The sequence below is a fragment of the Labrus bergylta genome, chromosome 17 (assembly GCF_963930695.1).
Source record: "Labrus bergylta chromosome 17, fLabBer1.1, whole genome shotgun sequence".
In the NCBI taxonomy this organism is placed as follows: Eukaryota; Metazoa; Chordata; class Actinopteri; order Labriformes; family Labridae; genus Labrus; species Labrus bergylta.
In genome coordinates, this window is record NC_089211.1 from 13,789,229 (window position 1) to 13,813,897 (window position 24,669).

The following is a 24,669-nucleotide window of genomic DNA, read 5'->3' on the forward strand; positions in this document are numbered from 1 at the left end:
TTCCGTAACTATAAATTACATTCGTGTTGCATTTCGAAATCTATGAAAATTGCACTAAGAACAAAATTCTGTTTCTTATATATTTTAGGAAGTATGATTTCATTAACCTTTAAAAATGGTCTTACCTACATGTTTCAGAAGGCCATTAAAACTGAATGGAATGAAATGACTCAGTTTTAAACATGCATTTAAATCAGTAAATTTCGTTGTCTCGTTTTGAATATTTCTGTAAAAGGGGGGTTAGCAAACAAACCTGGCAACCCAGCATCTCCTCGTTCTGTTCCATCACTGAAAGCGGACCGACCATCTGCTCTTCTTTGTGTAAAATCTTTTATTTAGCCTCATTTGGGATGAAATGTTACTTTTGTAGGTTATCAGAATAAAGAGATTAACGGTGAATGATTAAATAATCGTGCTCTCAGGTCTGAGCAGCTTTTTGATCCAAGTCTTTGACTGTTGTTGTGCTTCAAGAGCAGCCTAAATAATACCATCAGAAGCCCCACATGACTTAATACAGGTGATTATCAGGGTTAGAGAACACTGGTTGATAACTTATGATTTTGTTTTTATCCAGAATTAAACAGAAGCATATTTATTCTTATGGTTCAATACAGTACCAAAAACCTGGGGTACAACCCTCAACAGTCCCACTTCAATCAGTGAGCAGTCAATGTCTTACACGAGGCACACCAGTGGTTATGATGCAGAGATCGGGCTTACCAATTCATTAATTATTCAACTTCTGTGATAGTGTCTGTGAACTGAAAAAAAAAAAAGAACTTGCTTTACAGAAAAGTGTCCACTTCAGATCCTACTGACATCTTTCTGAAATGTGTGAATCTGCACGATTAGACCAGCAGACATGTTACCCATGTTATAGTGATCTCTTCAATCTGTATTACGGACTGCACGGAAACCTGGTTATAACACAGGTGAAGCAGAACTGTGTCCCTCACACAGTAGATCATACATGTTCACGTACACGATGAGGCATGATAGACAAGAACATCTCTCAGTTTGATGCTGGAACTGTTTTGGGAAGATGACACACTGGTACATGATTGTGTAGTTTGATTATACCTTAATTTATTATCAAGGCTTACAAGGACCAGCTCAATATGTTTTGCTTTCACTCAGAAGTTCATTCATCTTAATTTGCATGGATACCAACATGTGGTCAGTGCTCTGATTTGTATGTATTTGTGTTGTAAATGTTACATTTACATATATTTCACTGTGCTGCTGTCCATCTATATGAGTTTATTTAAGTAAAAACATTTTGTTTCTCCTTGTTTTTCTAGAGTCTTTACACATCAACCACACTCTTAACTTGACATTCTTAGTTAAGCATTAAAACAAATTACATTATAACTAGATGTTTAAGTCCTCAGGCTATGTGCCAGTCTGTTGAGCTCTTGTGACAGAGCTGTAACTGTTTCTAGTATTTTTTTCTTGTCCTTCTCCTCCAACCGAGCTTCACAACGCTGCGCAAACTTATCAGGATGCCACCTCGCTTGCTGCTTGCGCAGTGTTTTGCGAAACACCTCCACGTCTTTGCGATCCACGCCGTGCAGCATCACCTCCACCATCTCCTGCACGGTGCCTCGAGGAGCCGGCCAGGGGATGTCACTGTAGCTCAGCTTTGTGCTGCCCGCCGAAGAGCCTCCAGAAAAAGTAGCTGCACAGCCCTCCTCATACCTGCGCTTCTTACCCTGCCTGGTCTCTTCCTCTTTACGAGCGGCTCGAGCCAGATACTCTTCATGTTCCCTCTTCAGCTTCTCCAGCAGCTCTTTGTTGCTTTTCTGTTCCTGCTCCTTCTCGGGTTTACTCTTCTTCTTTTTCCCTCGAGAAAACGAGGCAGCCAGTCTTTGGGCATCAGCGTGTTTTTTGTCAAAGTACTCTTTTCTGATACGATCAGCCCAGTCACCAAAGTCCTCGTCGTCATCATCAACAGGTAGAAAGTCATCAGCTGTGAAAGACAAACAGGAGTGTCAATATCAATGGAAGAATGTTTAAATAATGCTCTTGATGATCATAGGGTTTTATTTACCGTCATATACTCCAAAGGTTTCACAGAATTCATCCTCGCATTCACCAAACAACTTGTCGACCCACTCCTTCTCAGGATCAACTTCAGACGGATGGTTCATGTTTTCTGCAGTCTATGGGGACCACATTGAATTTTATGTAAACATGATTTTTTTTTTGTCAAATTCACTTAATTTTTTATAGAATCAATGCTCGAAGAAACAAGCTATAAATTCCATAAAACACTTTTTTTTAAAACATTGATCTTTGCCTAAAACAATAAAACTTAGAAGATGTTTGTTATGATCGACTGATGTTAAATGTAGATCAGGTTTTTGTTTTGTTTTAATTTGATCTATTTATTGATTATTCATATTCATATTCATATTTTTACACATTGAAAGTTACAACTCTCTCTTTCTATTCATGACTTTAAGCGTATGCATTGTTTTGTTTACTCAATTAATTTAAATATCTTATATTCACATTAAAAATCCTTCTATTTGAAAACCTTCATATACCTGTATGTAAATCCTCATTTAGTCTAAGAAATAAGAAGAACAAAGTTACCATCTAACAGATCGTTTCAGATTTGGTATAATTATACAATTATTATAATTTTCATCGTCAGGCCAAAGTGAAATGAGAAAAGGTTTTTAGCAATTTTCTGAAACTGGATTCTAACCGATTGATGAAATGCAACGAAACAATTAAAATTACCTTCATTCTCCGATTAACAAATGACTAAAACTATTACTATTATCATTAAAACTATCTTATGTAACCATAAAAATGCTTCTCTTAATATCTACCTGTGTGTGTTTCATCCACTGCAGCAGGTCCTCTGGTGTGACTCCAGCATTGTTTGCAGCATTCATAGCCTGGGGACAGCTCTTTTTCAGAGGCACAACTAGATCATCATACACTTAAAACAAAAAACAAAAACAAAACACCAGATAAAACAATTGACATCCAAAGTTCATAATGATAAAAAAAAAACAACAACAACAGTTTATCTCAGTCCCTTCCCCTCCTCACCTGTCTTGCCGTCTTTCAGAGCTCTGTTGACCGCGGTGTGTAACGCTGTGTCTCCTTTACGGTCCTTCTGCAGAACATCGGCTCCGTGTTTGAGCAGCAGCCGCAGCGCAGCGTCGTCTCCCAGGCAGCAGGCCAGCTGCAGCGGGCTCCTCTCCCTCTTTCCGTGGGAGAAGTTCACTTCCAGGTCCCGGTGCTTCTTCAAGTACGACTTCAGCTTCAACAAACTGCCTTCCTCGACGTATTTCCACAGCCGCTTCTGTCTGTGAGACACCATACCGAGTTAAAAAAACAAAAAAACAGCTCGGACTTTACTACTGTTAGCTGGTTGAGGCCCTTAGCATCGGCTGATCCGATCTTACTTTTAAATGACTCCGAAGCTAACAACAACAGCTCGGACTCAAAGGTTCCGGGGGACAAATGGTTCCGGTGTCGCCACTAGATGTCAGTATTGGTATTGACGAGTTTTCACAAAAAAAAGAAAAAGAAAAAGAAAATTACATATATTCAATTGATATGCCTGAAAAGGAGTAGGAAGAAGTATAAAACTTATTTAATCCTACCCCTTTTCCACAGCCCAATAATTAATATTTATTAAATTAAATTCCTGTGTTCCTTATAATCTCTCTATATATACAATCTATCTATATACAATTTGCTATACTATATTTATGATACTATATTTGATAGTTACAATCCAATGATTTTCCAAACATATATACAACTTGATATACTATGATTTTTATAATGTATATATTTATACAATCCATATATCTATACAGTTTGTTACAGTATGTTTACAATTATACATTTGATGCAATCTATATATATATATATACAATTTGATATAGGCTACTATATGTACAATTTACATATATATAATACACATTAACATACACCTGTGTATACAAAACTTGTAAACCCAATTATTATTATATTTATTTTATTATTATTATTATTATTATTTATTTTATTTTTTTCTCCCTCATCCCTGTACCTTTTGAAAATCATTGCTTTGTACATGTTTTTAAACTGGATCATGAAGAAAACATGATGAAATCTACCATGAAATCATGAAAACCAGAAATATGTCCATAATAATATCTGATCACTGGTATATGTTGAGTTAATTTGAGACATAATCGACTGTAATCGTTTAATTTGGCCCTCTGGCAGTGAGAATTAAATGAAGTTGCCCATCCCTGTTGTAGAGGTAGGCTACATTGAAGAGTTACTGAATTAAAGGCACACTCTAGACATGCAGGATTCATTTAAATGTACTATGTGCTTCTTCCGTTTCTTTATAGCGGACGGGTTGCCTGTTAGCTTCTATGTTATAGCTATAACAGTAATGCAATAAAGTCAGATGATCTTCTACAATTCTACAATTCACTTAGCAGACGCTTTTATCCAAAGCGACGTACATCAGAGAGTAAGTACAACACAAGCAAGGATCTAGAAAAAAATGGAACAATGTCAGTAAGAACAAACGATCAGCTTTGAGTCCGATTGGACACACAGGTGCAGACAGGAAGCGACCAGAGGCAAAGCACAACATTGACAGCAGTTCTTGAGAGCTCTGATCAGTATAGAAACCATCTTATAAGTCGCCGTTATCAAACAAATAACCATCGTCACAACCATCATCATCATCAATAATATGGAGACCATCATCAGTAAGTTAAGTAGGTATTCATGAAAGAGCTGGGTCTTTAGCTTTTTCTTAAAGGTACAGAGGGACTCTGCAGATCAAATGGAGTTTGGAAGTTCATTCCACCACCAGGGGGCGACAGAGGAGAAGAGTCTAGTCAGCAGCTTAAGACCCTGTTGTGAAGGTTGGATCAGACGTCATTGGCAGAGCGTAGTGGGCGGGAGGGAGTGTAGACCTGGATGAGAGAGTTAAAGTAAGGAGGAGTTGTTTTTGTCGCCGTTTTGTAAGCGAGCAGCAGAGTTTTAAATCTGATGCGAGCAGTATCTTGTACATTTATTTCACTCCATGATTTGTTGTAAATCAATTTCTTGTGGTGTTATACAGCAGCTTGAAATCTGACAGAAAGTGCTGTGGAGTAGACATGGAGCTTGAGGAATAAACAAAGATTCCTTTAAAAAAATGATAAACTTGTGGGCAGCAAACAGGAATTCAAGTTATTCAGTGAGGCCTTTTGGTGATACAGCAGCCTGTATTTGCATGATTCTGTTACCTGTAGTGTTGCATCAATAGTTACAACTTTGATGACAGTACATGTTTATTTTCACAAATAAGATTTATTTTAAAGGCTCCACTTCAGTTTATTTATATTATATAGTAAAACAGGACGAGTCTAATACAATCTCTGATTCGAATTTGAATTGATATGCTGATGTGAACTTTGATTTTAAGTGATCCTGAATTTAGAAAACTGCATAGCATGCTTCCTTACTATTCCTATTTAATAACTGGGAAATATGTCACTGGAGATAATAGTTTGAAAACAGAAAAGAACATCTATATATCACTATCTCTAGAGACTTAAGTTATCAATGCAGTCTAACATGTTGTAAGATTAGAGTTACAACCTGCCATTATCATCTGCAGCACAGTTACCACCTTGAATGAACAAACTGCAGCACACAGCCTCTCTGTTGCATAACTTCTTGCCTGCATGTGCCTGTGTGCAGCTTTCTCTACCTGTGATTCTTAAACCCGTGCAGCTGAGCCTCTGAGCTGGCTCGGTGCTGCTGCAGATGACAGGGCGTCCATTTAGGCCCTAGGGAGGGAGGGAAGGATGCACAATGGAGAGGATAGAGGAGGGAATGAAGGGACACATTGTGCCCAGGGAAGATCTTCTCTGAGTGAGACCCAAACATAACCCAAGATCCGGAGTCACCCAAAGCTTGGCCACTTCCGCTCCTTTCTGCTGTCGGAAACGACGTGTCTCCACTAACGATGGCTGCCTTTGAAATATCTGACAACTAGGGAGAGACAGAGAGAGAGAGAGAGGGAGACAGAGACACCTCAGGTGTTTAAAACACATCTTGAAAGCTTTGTTGTCCTCACTTCAGTGGCTCTTATAACCTGTCACAAAAATGGACGTCTCCTCACATATCAAGTTCAAAAGAGAGTTTGAAGCATGAATATTTTTCCTCTTAGACCTCAGATGAAGCATGCATCTGGAGCGATGCCACAGAAGGCCCTAAAAGCATGGAGATGTCTCTGAAATACAGGATATCCCCGCTCAGGAACCCCTACCTTGCACTCCTTCATGCCTTTCCTGCATGGCCTGCTGACTCCTATCCTGTCCGTGAGGTCTGGCATCCTCCCGGGACACTGCGAGGTGGAGCTCTGCAAGACCAAGCGGCAGGAAGCTAAGGGTCCTCCAAGACGCTCCCTGAGGTCAGCATCTCATCCTATCTCACTACGGTCACATCAGGGCCAAGGTCCGGTCAGGTGGCTGTGCTGCTGCAGCCTCCATTGTTAAGACGGACGAGAAATGTGTGCACACTTCCTCTGTCTATTTTCTGCATGACCTGTTTTATTGGCTTCTGATTTATAACAGCTAGACATTTACATATAACATGCAGGAGGCCTGATTTAAAACAACACAAAGGAGAGGCCTGTTTGTCATTCTTTGATATTACACAGGATAAGTGAAGGCGTGCTCCCCTATAGAAACTGGGCCTTCTTACCTCTGACTTTAGTTTCTATTGTAATCACCTAATAAACATCCCCCTGTCTGTTAAAGGTGATGGGTTTCACAGTCAGTATTTGTTGTGTTTCTCTCAAAGTGAGGGGGGATTTCTGGTTTTATTCCTCTCTGCAGGACTTTAAGGGTCAGTGCAGGAAATTAGGATATTCCTCACCACAGTTTAAAAGGTTGGAATATTAAAATAATTTGCTGCAAAGTATAAAACCTTGCTGTAAAATTATTCTACTTCTAATGATATTCCTGTATTAAAAAGAGAAGTAAATATTTGCGTTGTAATTTTTTAAATTTTATTTAACCTTTATTTATCCAGGAAAGTCCCATTGAGATTAAAAACCTCTTTTTCAAGGGAGTCCTGGCCAAGAGGCATCAAAAGTTACACAGTTACACTCACAACATACAGACAGCAATTCAAATTATAAAAAACAATTAGCAATTAAAATTATAAAAAACAGTTACAAGTAAAGAAGATTGTCTCAAGTGCTCTCAGCCTGGATTTAAAAGCATTCAAAGAAATCAGTTCAGTTATTTTATTTTTTTTATTTAAAAGAAATAAAAAAAATAAGTAATGAAGTGAACTACAGAAAGGAGTGCACATTAAACAAATTATAAGAAACACAAAATGAGTTCACGTTAAATTCTACTAAAGGAAAAAAAAAACATGAGTAACTCAAAAACAACTGAAGGGACAACTGACGCTTTAAAAAGAATGCCTTGGTTTGAATAGATAATCCTCAAGTATAAATTACGAAAAAGACTTTAGAGAGATTTTGTTTAAAAAAATATATATATTTGTGTTGGTAAAATAAATTTAAAATAATGTTTGTATAAGGAGTTGACACTGGTGTCTACAAGTTACTATTATGGCATTATGGAGCTTTGGTTTTAATCTCAGTAGTGTTTTCAGACAACACCGGTACTTGCTTTTGCACATGCTGCCAAAACTACCTTTGTAGTCCTACATGTGAAGAAATGATACAATAATCACAGTATAGACAAATAATATCCCTCTGCTTTAGTAAAGGTTTAAGGATGATTTATGCTTTGTTTTTCTCGAAAGCGTCTTTACATGTTTGTGATTTCTTAGAGAGGGTAAGAGGAGACCTTGGGATTCCCTGCGGCATTTCTGGTTCCAGCGCAGACACTTATGTTCACACTCTGTTATTAAAGAGGAATGAAAGCAATTGTTGAATCACTTCTTAAACGTCATCTCAGACAAACTTCAGCACATCACAAGGCAATATGTCCCTCCTTCTGTCTGTCTGTCTGTCTATCTGTCTGTCTGTCTGTGTGTGTGTGTCTGTCTGTGTGTGTCTGTCTGTCTGTCTGTCTGTCTGTCTGTCTGTCTGTCTGTCTGTCTGTCTTTAGCTGTGGCAAAGCTCATGTCGTAAAATCTTTGAAACATGATCACATTGGCTTCATAAAACTTGAAAACAAATGAATATAATCTATCCAGATTACCTTTCATAGTGGACTTTGGGTATGAGGCTTTTAAAAAAACGAACATGTTGTGTGCACTGATTCTTCCTCAGTGCTCATTTAATTCACCGTTGTTAATCCATGATCGCAGTTTCAAAGGTTCTTTTAGAGCAAGTTAGAATCCAATCTGCTTTTGGGGAAATCCCTTGTTTTCTATGTGCAGATTTTCTTCAAGTCAGTGATCCATTTAAAAAAAGGTCTACTTTGCATTTCTGTGTTTGTGTCTGTGCTCGGAAGAGATTAAGTAGTGCTGAGACAGCGATAAAGAAGACAGTCAATGTCGCTGCAGCTGTTGGTTGTCTCTCTGAAACAGTGAAAAAAAGTTTTCAGATTTCACCTGTGTGACATGACAGGTGAAATCTTTTTCCTGTACTGAGGAGTTCAGCTGATGTCACTTATAACGTAATGGCACATACTCTGTAGGAATATAAGTGATCTGGACTAAGCCTTTCCCCTTCACAGGTATTACACAGGGACAGATAGTCAGCGCCCACTACACAATGAGCACACATGGATTAGTCCAATCCCCCCAGTCTGCCGGCTGTTGCTGATTTTATCCTGGAAAAAGCTCATTACAGTCAAAATGGTTGGTCATCAAATTCTAATTTAAAGCTCAACAACCTGTTTTGCTATTTCTCTGTTTAAAAACAGCACATTCAACTGGACAGACAGTCCAATGCCTATAGGGTCAGGGTTAGATCAGGGTTCAATTTTAGAGGTTGTCATTTGTCCGTAAAATCTCCGCTTTCAGAAAAAGGTACAAAAAAAAAAAGAAAAGGAGAATAAGAAAAATATTTATGAAAATATGCCCCCCTTGTCGTACAATATCTAAATCAGTGAGGCCACTTAATCATCTGCCTATTACCTAAAACTGCGTAAAGCACTTCATATTGCTGTTTAACATTTTGCTCAATATTCACCATTAAGAACTTTGTGCCTTCCTGTAATGACACTCTATTGTGTCCATTTTTGTTATGTTTATTTTGTGTTTTAAAATGAGCCATCTTGTGTTTATTATGAAATATATTTGCACATTTCTGCCTTTGCATCCCAGAAGGTAGACAATAAAGTATTTCTTATCCCTTTCCCTGTTCATATTTCTTAATTATGAGGGACTTATAACATAGCCAAACTCAGAGGATTTTGGGATATTTTGGTTATTTGGGTATTTTGGAAATTGTTGTTGTTATTAACCCCTGGAAGACTTCAACATCTCGGGGTTAGGGTTAGGGTTAGCAAAGCCATATGTCTGTCTGTTGATCCAATTTAGAAACTTTTGTGTGCACTGATTGTTTGGGTGAAGAAACAAACATGCTGGAGGAGGGAAACAGAAGTCTAACATGTATTTCCTGCAGACATATGCTTTGATTTCAGCCCCTTCGAAACACAATAGGAGGGAGACTGCCTCCCCTCAGCATTACACCAACAGGAAGAAGAACATTCACTGGATGGGAGAAAATACATTCCAGCAACATTTAACAAGCTATCACAAAGAAAAACAAAGTGAGACCAGAGCGAGTGTTTTTGTGTTTTTCTTCCAAAAGCACCTTTTGTTTTTATTACAAATCATAAACATAGATTGAAAATATATGTGTATACACAAAATGCTTTCATGTATTTGTCAGGAACAAATTCATCATCATCAAGTCATTCAGACAATCGACAAACACAAGCAGACTCATTCCTTCAAACAAACACACACACACACACACACGCTCACACACACGCACACACACGCGCTCACACACACACACATACACACACAAACACACACACACACACACACATACACACACAAACACACACACACACACAGGCAGGCTGTCAAAGCAGTCACCTTTTAATTGGGAACTCCACCAGCCTGAAAACATTTATCAGCTGCCATCTGTCGGTCTGTCTGGGACCCACCACTCCACTCCACCCCCAACCCACCCCACTATCTCCGTCTCTCCTTACAACACCCTTATCAGACTACAACACCTCTTACTGACTGGAATACCCTTACTATACATACACACACACACACACACACACACAAAACTGCTGCCTGTGATTCTACGGACTGAGCTGGGGGGTTGAGTAGTCTGATAGAGATCACACTTCAAGTGCTTACAATGAAAACAAGAACAGCAGGGGCAAAGGCATGAGTAAGACATTTTAGCAGGACTTAAGGACGGAGTTCAAAGCTTGGTTTCTTGCATAAAGTCAATAGGAGAACCAAGAGACACAAGAACATGAGGTCCTTCAACAATACATTCCACTTATTCTGAAAAGAACAAGTGTGGAGCTGCCATTTGCCTTGTCATAAGAGGTCCAGTTTTTCTGCCATGTTACTGAATGTCAAGCAGGAGTTTGTGTGGTCAGACCCCAAAACTTCAACCTCAACTGTTGCCCAAAACAGTCCACAGTGTCTGAGAGGAACAAAGGGGGTTACCCTGGAACTGACCATGGACAATCTTTGGGCACACCAACCACTGTCAAGTTTTGATTCATCTGCAGTGTTCTGCAGTGTTTAACTCTTTCTCCCAGAGTGTTTCTTGGCCCTCAGTTGCCGTCACACTTTTGTAGCCAGAGAATGAGCCTCCGTCTTCTGCGATGACAGGGAGCTGGCAGGGCTTGCGTGCAATGACTTTTTGAGGTTCAGTAGGCACAGACACTGGGATCTGAAGCGCAGGTCGAAGAAGGCATATAGAAAAGGGTTGAGGCAGCTGTTGACGTAGGCCAGGCAGGTTGCGTATGGGTGAGCCAGTAGCAGGAAGCGCAGGAAGGCACATGTGGCAGGGAACAGGTCCAAGTAGGAGAGGGCGTCTGCACTCTTCACGATGTGGAAGGGCATCCAGCAGGCAGCAAACACCACCACAAGTGTTGTGATGATCTTCAGCAGCCTCCTCTTGCGCTGGTCCTCTTTGCGCAGAGTGTTGAAGTGACGGGTGACAGTGCAGCCAATGAAACCGTAACACACCATCATTGCCAAGAATGGTAGAAGAAAGCCCAGAGCTGAGGAGGAGATGCTGAGACCGGCGATCCACAGGCTCTCTTGTTCTTTGTTTGTCAGCACCAGGCCAAAGTCCATGGCGCAGGATGTGCGGTTGCTGGTTGGATCATATTTTGTTGTGCGGAAGATCAGAGTCGGGGCTGCCAGGAGGCCGGACAGCATCCAGATGGCTGTGAGGCAGGCTTGTGTGTGGCCGCGGGTGCGCAGCTGGGTGCTGGAAAGTGAGTGAACAATGGCCAGGTAGCGATCAAAGCTCATGCAGGTGAGGCAGAAGACGCTGGCATACATGTTGAGCAGGACTACGTAGCTGCTGATCTTGCACAGGGCCACTCCGAAGGGCCAGTGGTAGCCCATGGCGGTGTAGACAGCCCACAGAGGAAGAGTGACTACAAAGGTGAGGTCAGCCAGTGCGAGGTTGCCGATGTAGACGTCAGCAGCTCGCCGCTTTCCTTGGGCTCTCCACACAGTGAAGATGACCACCCCGTTTCCAGAGAGACCAAGGATGAAAATAAGCATGTAGAGCACCGGGATGACAGAGTATGACGGTGTCCACTCAGAATAGTCACACATGGTGGAGTTTTCTGTCTCCTCGTAGTCGTAGTATTCATAGGGCCCTTCAGTCGGCTCCATCTCCATTCTGTCTCTTTTCTTCTCTTTTTGCACCTTTGTTGAAGAAAAAGAAATGTATGATGCAGCTAAGTCCACAGAAGTTGTCAGTGCTCTGAAGTCTGTTGCTATATGTGAAATCTGCCCACCTTTATATACCCCAACAGACTTGTACCCTCCCAGAACTCCCCCTTCTCCCTTCCCACTGCCCTCCTACTTTCGGCTGTGAAGAACATGCTCTTTTACTGCACACACGCCCACTTCTCCCCATTCATTCAATTTGTGTCCCTCTCTATGTAATGGATTGTAAAGCAACTTTAATAAATTTCATTTTGTACATTTTTTAAAGTTTGGCAAAATTCCCAATACTTTATACAAGATGATATCCCTTACTTTTTCTTGCACACTTTATGAACAAGGACAAGATATAAGGAGGCGAAATGAATTATTGATGAATTATGAATTATCTCCACAATTTAACAATCATGAAAATTACATTTCCAACTCACCTCAAACACCAGTGCTATTGCAACACTATTTTTATTATTTCAGTAGCTAAAGTTGATCAGACATGTTTTGACTGTGGCCCGCAAGTCAAGTCTGGGCATGACAAGTTTCATGAAGTACTCAATTTCAATATGAATTGAGAGTCCTTCAGGGAAGTAGCATTCTGTTTAGGGCTCAATTTACGTTTGTATGTTTGGCTGTTTCATGTCTGTACATGCTCAAACAAGTAGAACTAAAAAACTGAAATCAAAACAAAGATAGGGTTTGCTTAATTGAACTTTAGGTTCTACAAACAAACTTTGACCTCTTGACTTTGATTGAATATACACAATGTTGACATGCATTACTGTTAAGTATCCCTCAGTTACATTTAAAAGTCTATTTGAACTTAATAGGACAGACTGAGAAGAATGCAAGTCACAATGTGATTGAAGGAAATGTTTTTTTTTTTTTTTTTTTATCACAGTCTTGTTTTTTCATTAATGAAGAAGAAAAATAAATCACAACAAACATCATGCATTTAGGAATCGCTTTTCAAAGATATCATAAAAATATATGTACGAATACGTAAATGAAACAGTATGCCACACATAAATTCACATTACCTCAGAGAGGGGGAAGTAGATGAGATAAACAGAGAAATAAATAAGTTAATGCTACAAAACGCTTAAAATGCAATACATCCAAAAAGTCATTTCTAAACGTCAAATACTTTGTTGAAAAAAAGAAAAACTTGGAGGGAATAATGTAACATGATATTATTTTTGATTAGTACTTGCAGGAGAAGAATTACTGGCTTATGGTGTGTAAGAGTACAAAAAAGCTGATCTTTTGTAAGGCATAAGTGTCAAAGTTATGACACAATAAACCTGCTTGAGGAACAATCCAAACTTGAGTTGGAACTGTGCAGTCCCGTTTTGTTTCATGTCACAAAATGTAAATACAAATCCAGTTTCAAAGAACAAGACAGAAAGAATATTTGGTAATGTGTATAATAAGATGATGCACTGAACATCTGGCATATTTCTGTGTAATTTATATGTTGAAACCACAAAAACCACTGCCAGTGTTTGTATGCAAATATAACCATGCACAGCTTTGGGGACGGATATTTGTGATGCTTTCTGAGAGTTTTAAATAAGATACCTTTTTTTAAACTCTTAAACTACAACAGGGGAAACAAACTGTGCTATGTTAAGTGTTCAAACACTCCTCTCTCTGTTGTCTATCGGGTGTATCTGATGGTCCAGGTGGGACAGCTCAGTCTTCAGTTCGCTCCGTCTCTCAGCAGAGCAGCAGCGGTGGCGCCAGGGCACCGACCTTTAGACACAACTACTGTTTCACTCAACAATCTTTTCCTCCACTGAGCCCTTCCTCCACTCCTCAACCTCTGCCTCCTCTTCCGTCCGCGCTCATCTCCTCCTTCCTCTGATTATGCAGATGAGAATTGATTCCCTTCTCCCTCGCCTCTGCCCACGTCGTTTAAGGGAGATGTTTGTTGTTGCCAGATTTATTGTGACGCGCGATGCTTGTGGTATAAGGTAATCAAACTGATCCGATTGTTTGTGTGTCTCCACCTGAACTGTGTCCTCTCTTATTACGCCTAATCGTCCCTCCAGCAGCTCTTTGTCCCTCCGGCCGGAAAAAGGCAAAGTGAGTTGAATCAAAGCGAGCTTCCTATCTGCCCTGTGACGAGTCTGTTTTTAGTTTATGAGAGGATGGGAAAATACAGCTAAATAAAACATCAGGCCTTGATGAACACATCAATCCACCCACTTGTTTTTCCCAAAATCCCCTCATTAGCCTTTAAGAAGCAGTTTTACAGGACAGGATATGAAACAAGAAAAACAAGAAACAAAGCCGTCTACAATCACACTTATGAGAATCCAATGTCATGTTTGCATGTTATGACACTAAAATCTAAATTCTCTCCACTGTAAGCCTTCAGGGGTGACAACAAGTTCCAATTGGAAAAAAAAAGCTTTATCTCCTTGCAGAACATCCATCACTTCACCCTGCATACCAGAGACCCAGTTTCCACAATGTTCATTCTTGTTTTTCCTCTAAATTGCCCACCTGTGTTTCATATTGATGTTGTTACTGTTGCTGCTGTCCTCTCGTGTGTGGCCTTGTGCTGTAAACCACACACCATGGAGGCACCACAGTATCCCTCGCTTTTGATGCCCTTATTTAACAGCCCCAAAGCTTGTTGTCCATCCTTCATCGCCTGTCATGTGTCAGCGATGAGACAGTCATTGAGTTAAACAAGTTGGGGCTTCTGATAACTTACACAAAGACAGAGAGAGACACACACAACAGTGACAGTCTGTCTGCGGAGCTGCCTGTTTTTCACCTTTTATCGTGACCTTGTGCGTTTATGAGCCACTTTTCGGTGATACTTTCAGCGCCAAAACAGCTCTAAGTGTGTGTTCTTGTTGTTTAGATGTGTGTGAGGGTTGGCGGGAGGGGGGGGGGATCGACAGTTGTTTGATGTGTGCTAAGCTGTCACAGACCACATGCATGTGCCCACCCCCCCTCCGCCCCTCCCCCCGTGCTGAGACAGCTGCTTCCTTGAGGCTTTTGCTTCCAATGTGACGAACTCTGAGTCAGAATCGAGCTGAACTATTAAGTCATGATATCACATGTTTTGACCTGAACGCAGCTTGACAGCTCTGATGATACTACAGACCCTTGGGAAAATACTGAGCCATCAGCACCATTACATTACATTGCCAATCAGATCAGCGGTTTGATATGCAATTTTAGCTATCTGAATGCTGTCAAAATCAACGCTTGCAGCCTGGCTGGAAAGCTAGAACATTTGGTCGTTGTTGTGCCTGCTTCACTTCGCAATTCTCCCTTTAAGTCACAGACGTTGCAGCGATTAACACCAGTTTGTTAGACTAAAAGGGCAAAAGGATGGGAGAGGTTTACGGCATTTCTCACTGTCCCAATGAAGACTAAAGGGACTCCAGTTAAGCTTTATAGCTGGTTCCATGAATGTCAAGCTGCATTGGGGACATATATGGACACCCTACAAAATATGAAAAGAAAGGCGGATCACTGCAGGTTATGGTCAACGTTGAACCCCTGATTTCATGTTATCTCTAGTTTGGTGTAACGCTGATGTAAACAAGAATAGCGGATGATATCAAACTGTGATACTTGGCCAGAACCAGAGGTAAGACCTACTTAATTGAATTAGATTTTGTAGGAGCAACTGTGTTGGGTTTGCAACCTGTCAGGGAGGGTTAAGACTAGATCTGCAAATCTCAAACCTTTTATTCTGGGTTGACAGTCAATACTACCAACCAATGCCAGATAACGTATTTCTCTTAAAAAAGCAAAAGGGGACGATGAATGAAATCAGCCCCTAACTCCTGCAATCTTAGCCTGGATAACGTTTTCTCTTCCAGTGTCTCCTTATACATCATATTGATACATGTTACTTTTGATGAACATAAACTTGTCTTGTAATCACTGGAACAATCGTGTTATCTCTGATCATGTCAGTCACCATTCAAACAGAAGAGATACATTGGGCTGAAGTCAAGTTGTTAGATTCATGTCAGATTTACTTACTGCAGCAGCATATTTGTCCCATCATGTAAAGTCATTGGATTTCCAGGAAATTGAACTTGCAAAGAACTGTATCACAGCCTTAACTTTTCAGAGTCCTTTTCCAAAAACACAGCAATTCTAGTAGCTTAATGCTTGCATCAGCAAGATCTTGGCACATTTGGTCCCCTGGGGCTAGATTCACAAAACCTTCTTAAGAAAAAATAACTTCTTAAGTGCTGATTTCTTATTAACTTCAGTCTTAAGACAAAAGTTAAGATGATTTGATATTCATGAAAAAGGTGCTTATTTATTTTCTTAACTTTCCTCTTATGTTTTCTCATAAGAAAAATCACAAGAAGAAATTAGATTCTTGAAAGCAAAGTTTTTCAATGTCTTCCTAATGTTCTTCGCAACTTTAAGATCACACTGCACCTGTCCTAAAATGAGTGAAAATTAATGAATTTAAGTAAATCATAAATATGGTTGTCACAAAAAAAAATCCCTAACTGTTTTCTACAGCAATAGTGTTGTCAAACATGCTTATTATAATGTATTGAAATTATATTTTAGTCCTTTAGTCAATGATTTTACACCTCCTCAGGCATATGCATAGGCCTATTATATAGGGATAAAAGGCTGCATATGAGAAGTTCATATGTAAGAATATAAGGAAGTTTGTAAGAAAGAAAATAAAGAAATTACACTGTACACAGGAATTACACTTAAGAACAGTCCTAAGAACTTCCTCATTTTGTTATTAAGAATCTTACTAAGTTTTGCAGTGGGTCCCATGTTTTACTCCATTACCATTCCAATGGATCTTTTGAAAGGTGAGTAAGTAGTATTGCTGCTGTTTTGTAATGTCTTACCCCATGTGGCACACAAACATTAATTTCCTGAAATGTTTTTTAAGAACTGAAAGTCATTTAGCCTACATGTAGAATAGCAGCAGTGTTTCTGAATGAGCAGTGAACCCACACATGGATGTCCACTTTTTGTTTTCTGATTGTAGATCAGTCGACCGGGGGACTCTGTTGACATAAATCTTCCTGCTTTTCAACATGTTGTCTTCTCTGCCAGCAGCAACTGACCAAAAGTATTTATCAACTGTGAACTTGAGGACAGAGGAGGGAAATCCCATACAGCTTTCACAAAAAGGTATAAATAGCCCTCACTTGCACTTAGTGAAAATAACAGTGGAGGATGGGGGGGGTTCTTCAATTTAAGATAAAGAACAATAAAACGCCTTGTGTGTTCGCTGTGGGACATATCTACAATTAAACTAGGATTACATACAACATGCTAAACATAAAGCAAAGAGATGAAGAGACACAAGGGAAACAGATGAAGAAAAACTAGTAGCCTACCATCCTAAGGTGCTACGCTATAAACGGTGACAGTCTCGGTTTATGTCCTTATAAACAAGTTTGTTTAGTTCTCTGTACAGTATGTAGTAACTTATCCAGTAGTTACCAAACTTTGTGACTTTAGAGTTTTGGCAGTGTGTCTGTCTGTGAGCCAGTACCTGAATGATTAACCATTTCCCTTCAGTTAGCTATTAGAGATTGTGAGTATTAAACACATTTAAACATAAACATGCTGGCTTAGTTCCTGCTGTGCTAGTAAAACTCTTTCAGATAGGCCAGCATGTTCTTTTTCCGAGTGTGCTTGGTCTCTGTGAGCCAACATCAGAATAAGTAACCATTTCCCTTCAGTCAGTTAATGTCAGGATTTGCGTCTCTTTTTTTTGGCAACTCTTATTTTTGCTTGCCTTACTCGCTACTTTCATGTGTACCACCCTTCTGTTTGTATAAAACGTCTTCTCTCGTGTTTAAGTTTTACTTTTTGTAACACTGACATCAAATGCTTGTGTTTGTGATATGCTAATCCATATTGTGACAGTTGCACAAAAACAGAAAAAAAAGGAAAGGTAAGTGAAGTTTGCAAACACTAACCGCCAAATAATTGAGCAATGCTGCATTTACTTGCTTCAACTTTAAAAACACTTAACAATGAATCTGTGTTGCTGTCAGAACTGCTCTGGACTTCTCTATATGGATGAAACCAAATCTACGAGTTACAAGTTAGCAACAAAATCCAACAAAAGAACCGGAATATGCTGAGAACCTTTTTTGTTGTTTACCCAAATTTTCGATTGTTGCACTTTAGTCCATTTAATTTGTTTATTACATACTTTGAGGGAACTGCAGGCTTAATTTCACACAAGCTACAAGTTTTTTTGTTTTTTTTAAAGGTTTATTTTTGGGCTTTTTGTGCCTTTATTTGAGAGACAGGACAGTAGATAGTGTCAGAAATTGGGAAGAGAGAGAGAGTGGGGAATGACATGCAGAAAAGGAGATAAACAAACCACCCAAATCATTTGTGAAGGAGATAAAGTCGAGGTCCCCTGCTGCCTTTACAACAGGAAATAGCATTTTTAAAACCTGCACCAACATCTCCCCCTTTCCCGTGGGGAACATCCACCAGGCGAGAAACTTTATTCTGCTGCACTCCTTCCTCTGGAAATAAAACTGACATTATACAGAAAATGGTGTGAATCATGGATGGTCCAGAGAACAGGAGGTTGTCTGGATACTGTGTGAATTATTCTTAAAGCACTGCCGGATTTAAGCAGCTTTGAAGTCATTTATCCTCCACATATAACATGAACTGTTTCATAGATTTTTATGGCTGTCCGAACTTCACACAGTTTTGAAACACAAACCTCCAGTTTAGTTTCTAGGTGGAAAAGTGTACACATACATATACATACGTGCACGTGCACAAAACACACTCCACAATCCTGCAAGCTCACTGAGTGTATGTAACACCCATGAAAACTCTGGATGGAATACAATAAGCTATTGTAACCTCAAACCAAAGGTCTTGACGCCCATATGCTTTTGTCATTAGTCTCAATTATAACAGACTATGAGGTCACTTGCCGGTGTGTTAAAACACATCCCGGTTTCTCTGTTTCATGCATACACCCACTTACACACTTCAACCACAATGCAAAAAACAATGCAAACAATTTTTTAAGATGTTTCAAATGAATTTTTTTTTATAGTAGTTACATTTTCCCTCTTAAAATAATTTCTGATGGCACAATGATGGCAGTTCTACTGCTGAGCATGCATACATGAGAAGTACGTGGAAATAGAAATCAGAAGTATTATTATGTTTGGATATTGTGTTGACTATTCTGGCAACTATACAGCATCTGCAGCTGATATCACAGATGTTTGCTACAACTGGATTTCTTTGTGACTCAATAGCAGGCCTATGTTTGAGATTACAAACAAACCTGTTTAATAAAATCATTTACACATTATAAAAACTTTTAAAATAAAATATTTTTACCTGTACTCTTTCAGACCTTAAAATACAAAATCTATCTTTTTTATTTTTAAGACAAATATCACAAACATGCAGATTCTATTTTAGCTTTGTTTGGATAATACTGGGTAAATGTGATTATTGATTCATATTGTTGAAGTCAACACCCCTAGAAGTTATATGGTCAGGCATGATTTAAACAACTGAACAGACTAAATGCAAGATATCTTAAATATATCAGCATTAACTCATTGATTTGACAGGAAATCTATGTGCACACTCCAACAAGCACAGGAGATTAAAGTGGAACAAGGAAGTTAGCTTGTGTCTGGTTTGTATCAGTCTTTGATGGATGTTTACCACAGATAATGTGTACTGGTTTCTCTGTTTGATTTTGTTTTTAAAACCCTATGGTCCAAACTCAGCAGTTAACATGTGATATACAGATGTTACTGCAGAAAGAAACAGTGGCTACATTTGTAAAGATTAAATCCGAGTTTTAAGGACTTAAATTATAAAAACATTCTGGAAACTTTAATGATCTGTATCTCTGCAGGCTTGCTCAAAATTGCTGATACAAGCTTAATACTTTCCACAATCGGCCACTTATTTAATGTCTTATTTATAAACCTCTGAGTCTTTACTCTGCTGGACATTTATTGGACTGTTATCTCGGCTGCTCGTGCTTCTGCTGCTGACCATCAGTATCTGCCTGTTAAAGCTAGCCCAGGGTTTATCAGGACCAGAGCTCTCTCCCGCTCTCTCTCTTACTGCTCCCACCCCCCCACTGTGTATCCTCTGTGAGCCTCAGGCTTCCTTGACGGGGAAAGAGGGGACTAGATGGACGGGAAGACAGGAGACAGTGGGGATGTGACACAACAATGGCAGGAAGTGACTTCAGATCAATACAGATTGAGGCAGAATGGAGCGACACAGAGGCAGCGCGGTAACAAACATCCCTGGTGAAGAGATAAACATGCAACACAAACAGGGCCAAATAAACGTAGCCAGGACCCCAAACCATTAAAGGCATAAAGGCAGCTTCATTCAAAATGTGCTACAGGATATTTCATTCTTCATGTGTTTTTTTTTCTTTTGTTGTCTGATTTAGAATTTAATTACATTTAACATTTAACATGCACTGCCTAAATGCCCTTAATTACTGTAATCATCTCACCAAAAATGGTTTAACCACAAACATTTGCTGCTGGGTTTCTTTTAATACATTGTGCTGCAATAATTCATGTTTGAATATGCAGACTGATAGAACACATTGATTTAAAGGTTAAACTGCAACAGTTTACAATACAGCTCAAACACATAACAATACTAATTATTGTTGCATGCTTTTTCCGTTTTTAACTGACTGCAACACAAATTGCTGCAGTCAGTTAAAACTGCACAACAGTCATGCACAAGAAAACAAATCTATAGAAACTTCTACAAATCAATGAAGAAAGTTGTTTTTTTTGCAGGAAGTTGCAGGAGTCAACATCGTGGTTCAGTCGGGGAGGGGAGAGGCTGTTGAGCAGTTCAGAGGTCACTGCGAGGTCCCTCAAACAGATAACCTGATACGTCTCTAAAGTTGTATAATGTGAAACCAGGAGCTTGTGACTTCAAACAAGCTGAAATCAAGTGTAAAGAATCTAGATTATGAGAAGATATGATGTTTTACAACACCAAGGAGATTAGATCACACTTAGTAATCTAAGCGTGATTATGTGAGAAAATGTACTAATTTGTCCAGATTTAAGAAAGAGGAAAGACATATTGTTAGAGGTAGGGTGGGAATTAGAGGATAACTCAAGATATGTTTAATACAACACGATTTGATAAACTACGACATGATATATGATACTTGGCCCACAATGACGGTAATATCATGATACAGCGATCCTGTCATAATTGAAATATTGCAAGACAATCATTATGATGAAGAAAATACCCTAAAAAGTGCTGGATTAATGTTTTTATTCACTGCAATTTTGCCTCGTCGCATTTCATCTCTTAACTCCTTCTCACCTCTGTCTGACATTATCCCGCTTTCTTCTTTTCTTTCCGTTATCCTGCTGTCAACTTTGGCCAATTTGTCACTTCAATTCATGTTACCATCATTTATGTCACAAGTACCACATATAACAGTATAGAACAACATTTTACCTCTACACTGACCTAAAGCTATCATGTATCCAGTGTTGCACATCATTTTTTGTATTGTGAAACTCAGCCAATGTATCATTCATACAGGAGAATCATTTGCACATATGCCTGTCTGGAATCCTACTATAATGCACTTTTTTTTCTTTGAAGAAAATGACCCGTCGAAAGACCTTACCATGGGACAATAACTTGGATGTATATATGAAACTACTTTGCAATGTGCACCAAGCCGCATAAATCAGTCTAAGGATGATTCATAAGACGTTCAGCCACAAAAGATCAGGGGGATCCCCTCTTAAACCAAACAGGTGTGCCTTATCATTTCCTCCAGCGAATCATAACCCAGTGTCAAAAAAACTGATGCATCTGAGATCATTGGGTCTCCATGTCCAGCTACTGTTATCCTGAGGAAAACCATAAAAGGACATGCACATCCTGTCCACTGTTCACTGAACGAGCATCTGTCCGACCCCTGACATCTTCCACTCTGACTTTGTTTCCTGTCCCACACATGCAGCTCAACTACTTTTCATCAAAGAATTAACCCCCCGAAAATGTAAAAAGTCCTCAATAAGAGCAACCACGAGGTGCCAATCCTCTGTGCCATCACATATGCAGAGAGTGGGAAAAAAGGAGAACACAGATTATAGACAATCATTTAGGACAAAAATCACATCACGCATACATTTTCAAACTGCAGAAAAGACTTACCAGCTGCAGTCTAATCTGACCATTTAAACTATTATCAACTTGTCACAGTTGGGGTGTGTGACTCTGACCTCTCCCCCATATAATCCCCCCCCCCCCCCCCTTTTGGGCATGATTGGGGATGGCAGGCCGCGGATAAGGGTCTTCGTTACCAAAAAGCATTAGCGGAGCTTTTCAGCTCCTGAAGCCAGACTTTAATCTTCCAGACGCTTCACACATATGTTCTCAAGAGCTTATCCACCCGACTCTATCCACCAATCCCCAATAAACAACTATAAACAGTACATAAACAGATATCACTTGTGTGGGATGTAAGCTGTCAATAAAGTCATATAGTCAAAATGAAGAGCAGGAAAAAAAATAGGAATCAACTTTGATGATTTATTCTTGAAGTTCCTGTGAGGAACCATCAGTTTGTGTTGATTTCAGCGCCCCCTGTGGACAATGTGGTACAGTATTTTCTGACAAAGGAACCTTATCCTGCTTTCTTTCACTGTCAAATGTATCACTCTGTGCAAATATTTGCTGGGGGTAAATGTAAAAAATGAAGACAGCTGTTCTTGCTGGGTGCTGTTTATTACTTCGTCTGCCACCGACCCCTCAGCAGTGGTTTCAGGCATTAAAAATAACTATGTACAATAGTCAGTCTTGACGCTGGTCTCGCTTGCTTTCATAGATGATATGGTGTCGTTAGAATTAATTTCAGTCAGTTTCATAACCTGCTAAAACGTCCTATCTGTAGCTTTAACCCAAACAGGGTACAACGTGCTTAATTGGATGCAGTCAGGAAACGAGTGATAGTGCAGTACTGCAGAAGGAAGGTCTGTAGTTTGGCGGTGCTTCTTATTACTCCCTCTGTAAGTTTACAAAGTTTTGCAGGAGAGCCAGAGCTCAGTGTGTTTGCTGATGTTTCTCTGTCAGTTAAGAATCATTGTCACAGGTGAATAACAGACCCAGATGCACATGTTGACCCACCGTGAATGAAGAACACTTAGTTCAAGTTTGTTTTGTCATTTCATCCATATCTATGTAACATACACTCAGTGGAAATAAATTGTGTCTTAGGATAAATTTACTGAGAAGAGAACAAATAATTGAATAACATGCCTTAGGAACAGATCATTTAAAAACAAATCTAACACAATAAAAGCAATTCTATAAGGGACCCATGCAATGTAAACAACAGTGTAATCAGTGCATAAATTAAAATGAGGCATAAAAAAACATAAAATATCTTATGGAAATAATGTGAAAGAGAGCATGTTGTGTGGATTTCAGGAGCAGGGTGTTAGCTTTGTAACCATCTTTACGGCCTGTGGAAAGAAGCTGGTTCACATATGGATGTCTTTCATATGTGTTAGATTATTTTAAATGTGCCATCTTCTGTAAACATGTGACCTTGCGTTTGAAATGGCATATAAAGGCAAAGACAAAGACCAATTTCTGCATTTCCTGTTTTTTAGGAATCGGGAATCAATTTAGGATCAGATGTACTTAAAAACCGACAAGAATATGGGGATGAATGCAATTTGGCTTACACCTCAAGCAACATAATGTTGATAAATGTGATTAAGACAAGTTAAGTGGCAATCCCACATAGGGAAATGAAATGACTTTACTTGTTCAGTCAGTAAAGTTTACACAGAAGAAAACATTTCTACTGTGCAATATTAGCAGCGATGTGAACAATGAAAGTATATTTGGAAACCACTTGTTGTTCTGTTTGTTGTCCTGTTCTCAAGAAAGCAACACATGGTCAAAACTGCATTTTCGGAGGCCTTTTGAGTCATTGCAACGGGACTGCTGGAAAAAGTACGAACATGTTTTTATTAGAGAGAAAGGGATTGTCTTCAGACGATAAAACGTGGGAGATTTGCAACGAAGGAGGGCTTACCCTCTCACTAGTTTTGCTGCATCACAATTCACTTTATACAGTGCCGACCAATATGTGGGCAAAAGAAGTTTCCCAGTAGAATGTTTGATCACATAATGACGACTCGATGGAGAATATAATGATTGCTTTTGCTCAAGGACCCAAATGTAATAAACTACTGTGTAGGGTTTCTGTATCTGATGAGGTTTAAAGCCCTTGGATGTGGAGTGTTAATAGAACTGGAACTCCTGGATCATATTTCATCTTCTCACCAGTACTTGTAGTAACATGTTTGCACTAACATGGCCCCTTGTGAGTTTTTTTCTTTTCTTTTTTTAACATGGACCAGTTTCAGTCTGAACGTGGCCTCAGCAGCAACATGGATATTGAGCAATGGCCTCTCCAAACAATATGAGTTGCCCTGATTTCCTCAGTAAATGGTTTTATTTGTGTATTAAATTGTGATTTGGATGGTACAAATGGTAGGAGCAATGAGTGCAACGCGATGTTCCTGCAAACTTTTCCCCAGCAACAGCTTATTGTACCACAAAATCGACAAATTCTGCTGGGCTTTCTGGGAGAGAGAGAGAGATTATAGGGGCATGTCTGGGTCACATCTCCATAAAGCCAGTCTCCCATTACACACTCTACAGTCAAGGTCCGGGAGTTGTGGATGTCAGGGGAGACAGACAGGT

General features: G+C 39.5%; 2 protein-coding genes across 2 annotated transcripts; both read right to left on the bottom strand.

Annotated features, from left to right (window-relative positions):
- Positions 1–1,240: 1,240 nt before the first annotated feature.
- On the bottom strand, positions 1,241–3,429 carry nfkbil1 (nuclear factor of kappa light polypeptide gene enhancer in B-cells inhibitor-like 1). The gene is made up of 4 exons (XM_020629856.3): positions 3,067–3,429; positions 2,841–2,953; positions 2,051–2,162; positions 1,241–1,969 (listed from the first exon to the last, which is right to left on the bottom strand). The coding sequence occupies exons 1-4, from the start codon at positions 3,338–3,340 to the stop codon at positions 1,380–1,382; spliced, it is 1,089 nt and encodes a 362-aa protein (XP_020485512.2). The 5' UTR covers positions 3,341–3,429; the 3' UTR covers positions 1,241–1,379.
- A 6,315-nt stretch (positions 3,430–9,744) lies between these two features.
- Positions 9,745–11,956, bottom strand: aplnrb (apelin receptor b). The gene has a single exon (XM_020629852.3). It carries the CDS (start codon positions 11,854–11,856, stop codon positions 10,780–10,782), a length of 1,077 nt encoding a protein of 358 aa, XP_020485508.1. The 5' UTR covers positions 11,857–11,956; the 3' UTR covers positions 9,745–10,779.
- Positions 11,957–24,669: the final 12,713 nt, after the last annotated feature.

What these genes read in the sequence shown, in the direction of transcription:
- aplnrb (XM_020629852.3), bottom strand. Translation starts at nt 11,856, where the DNA reads ATGGAGATGGAGCCGACTGAAGGGCCCTATGAATACTACGACTACGAG.
- nfkbil1 (XM_020629856.3), bottom strand. Translation starts at nt 3,340, where the DNA reads ATGGTGTCTCACAGACAGAAGCGGCTGTGGAAATACGTCGAGGAAGGC. An exon ending in TCTGAAAGACGGCAAGACAG is followed by an intron (nt 2,954 to 3,066) that starts GTGAGGAGGGGA and finishes TTTTGTTTTAAG; the next exon opens with TGTATGATGATCTAGTTGTG. An exon ending in AGTGGATGAAACACACACAG is followed by an intron (nt 2,163 to 2,840) that starts GTAGATATTAAG and finishes TGGTCCCCATAG; the next exon opens with ACTGCAGAAAACATGAACCA.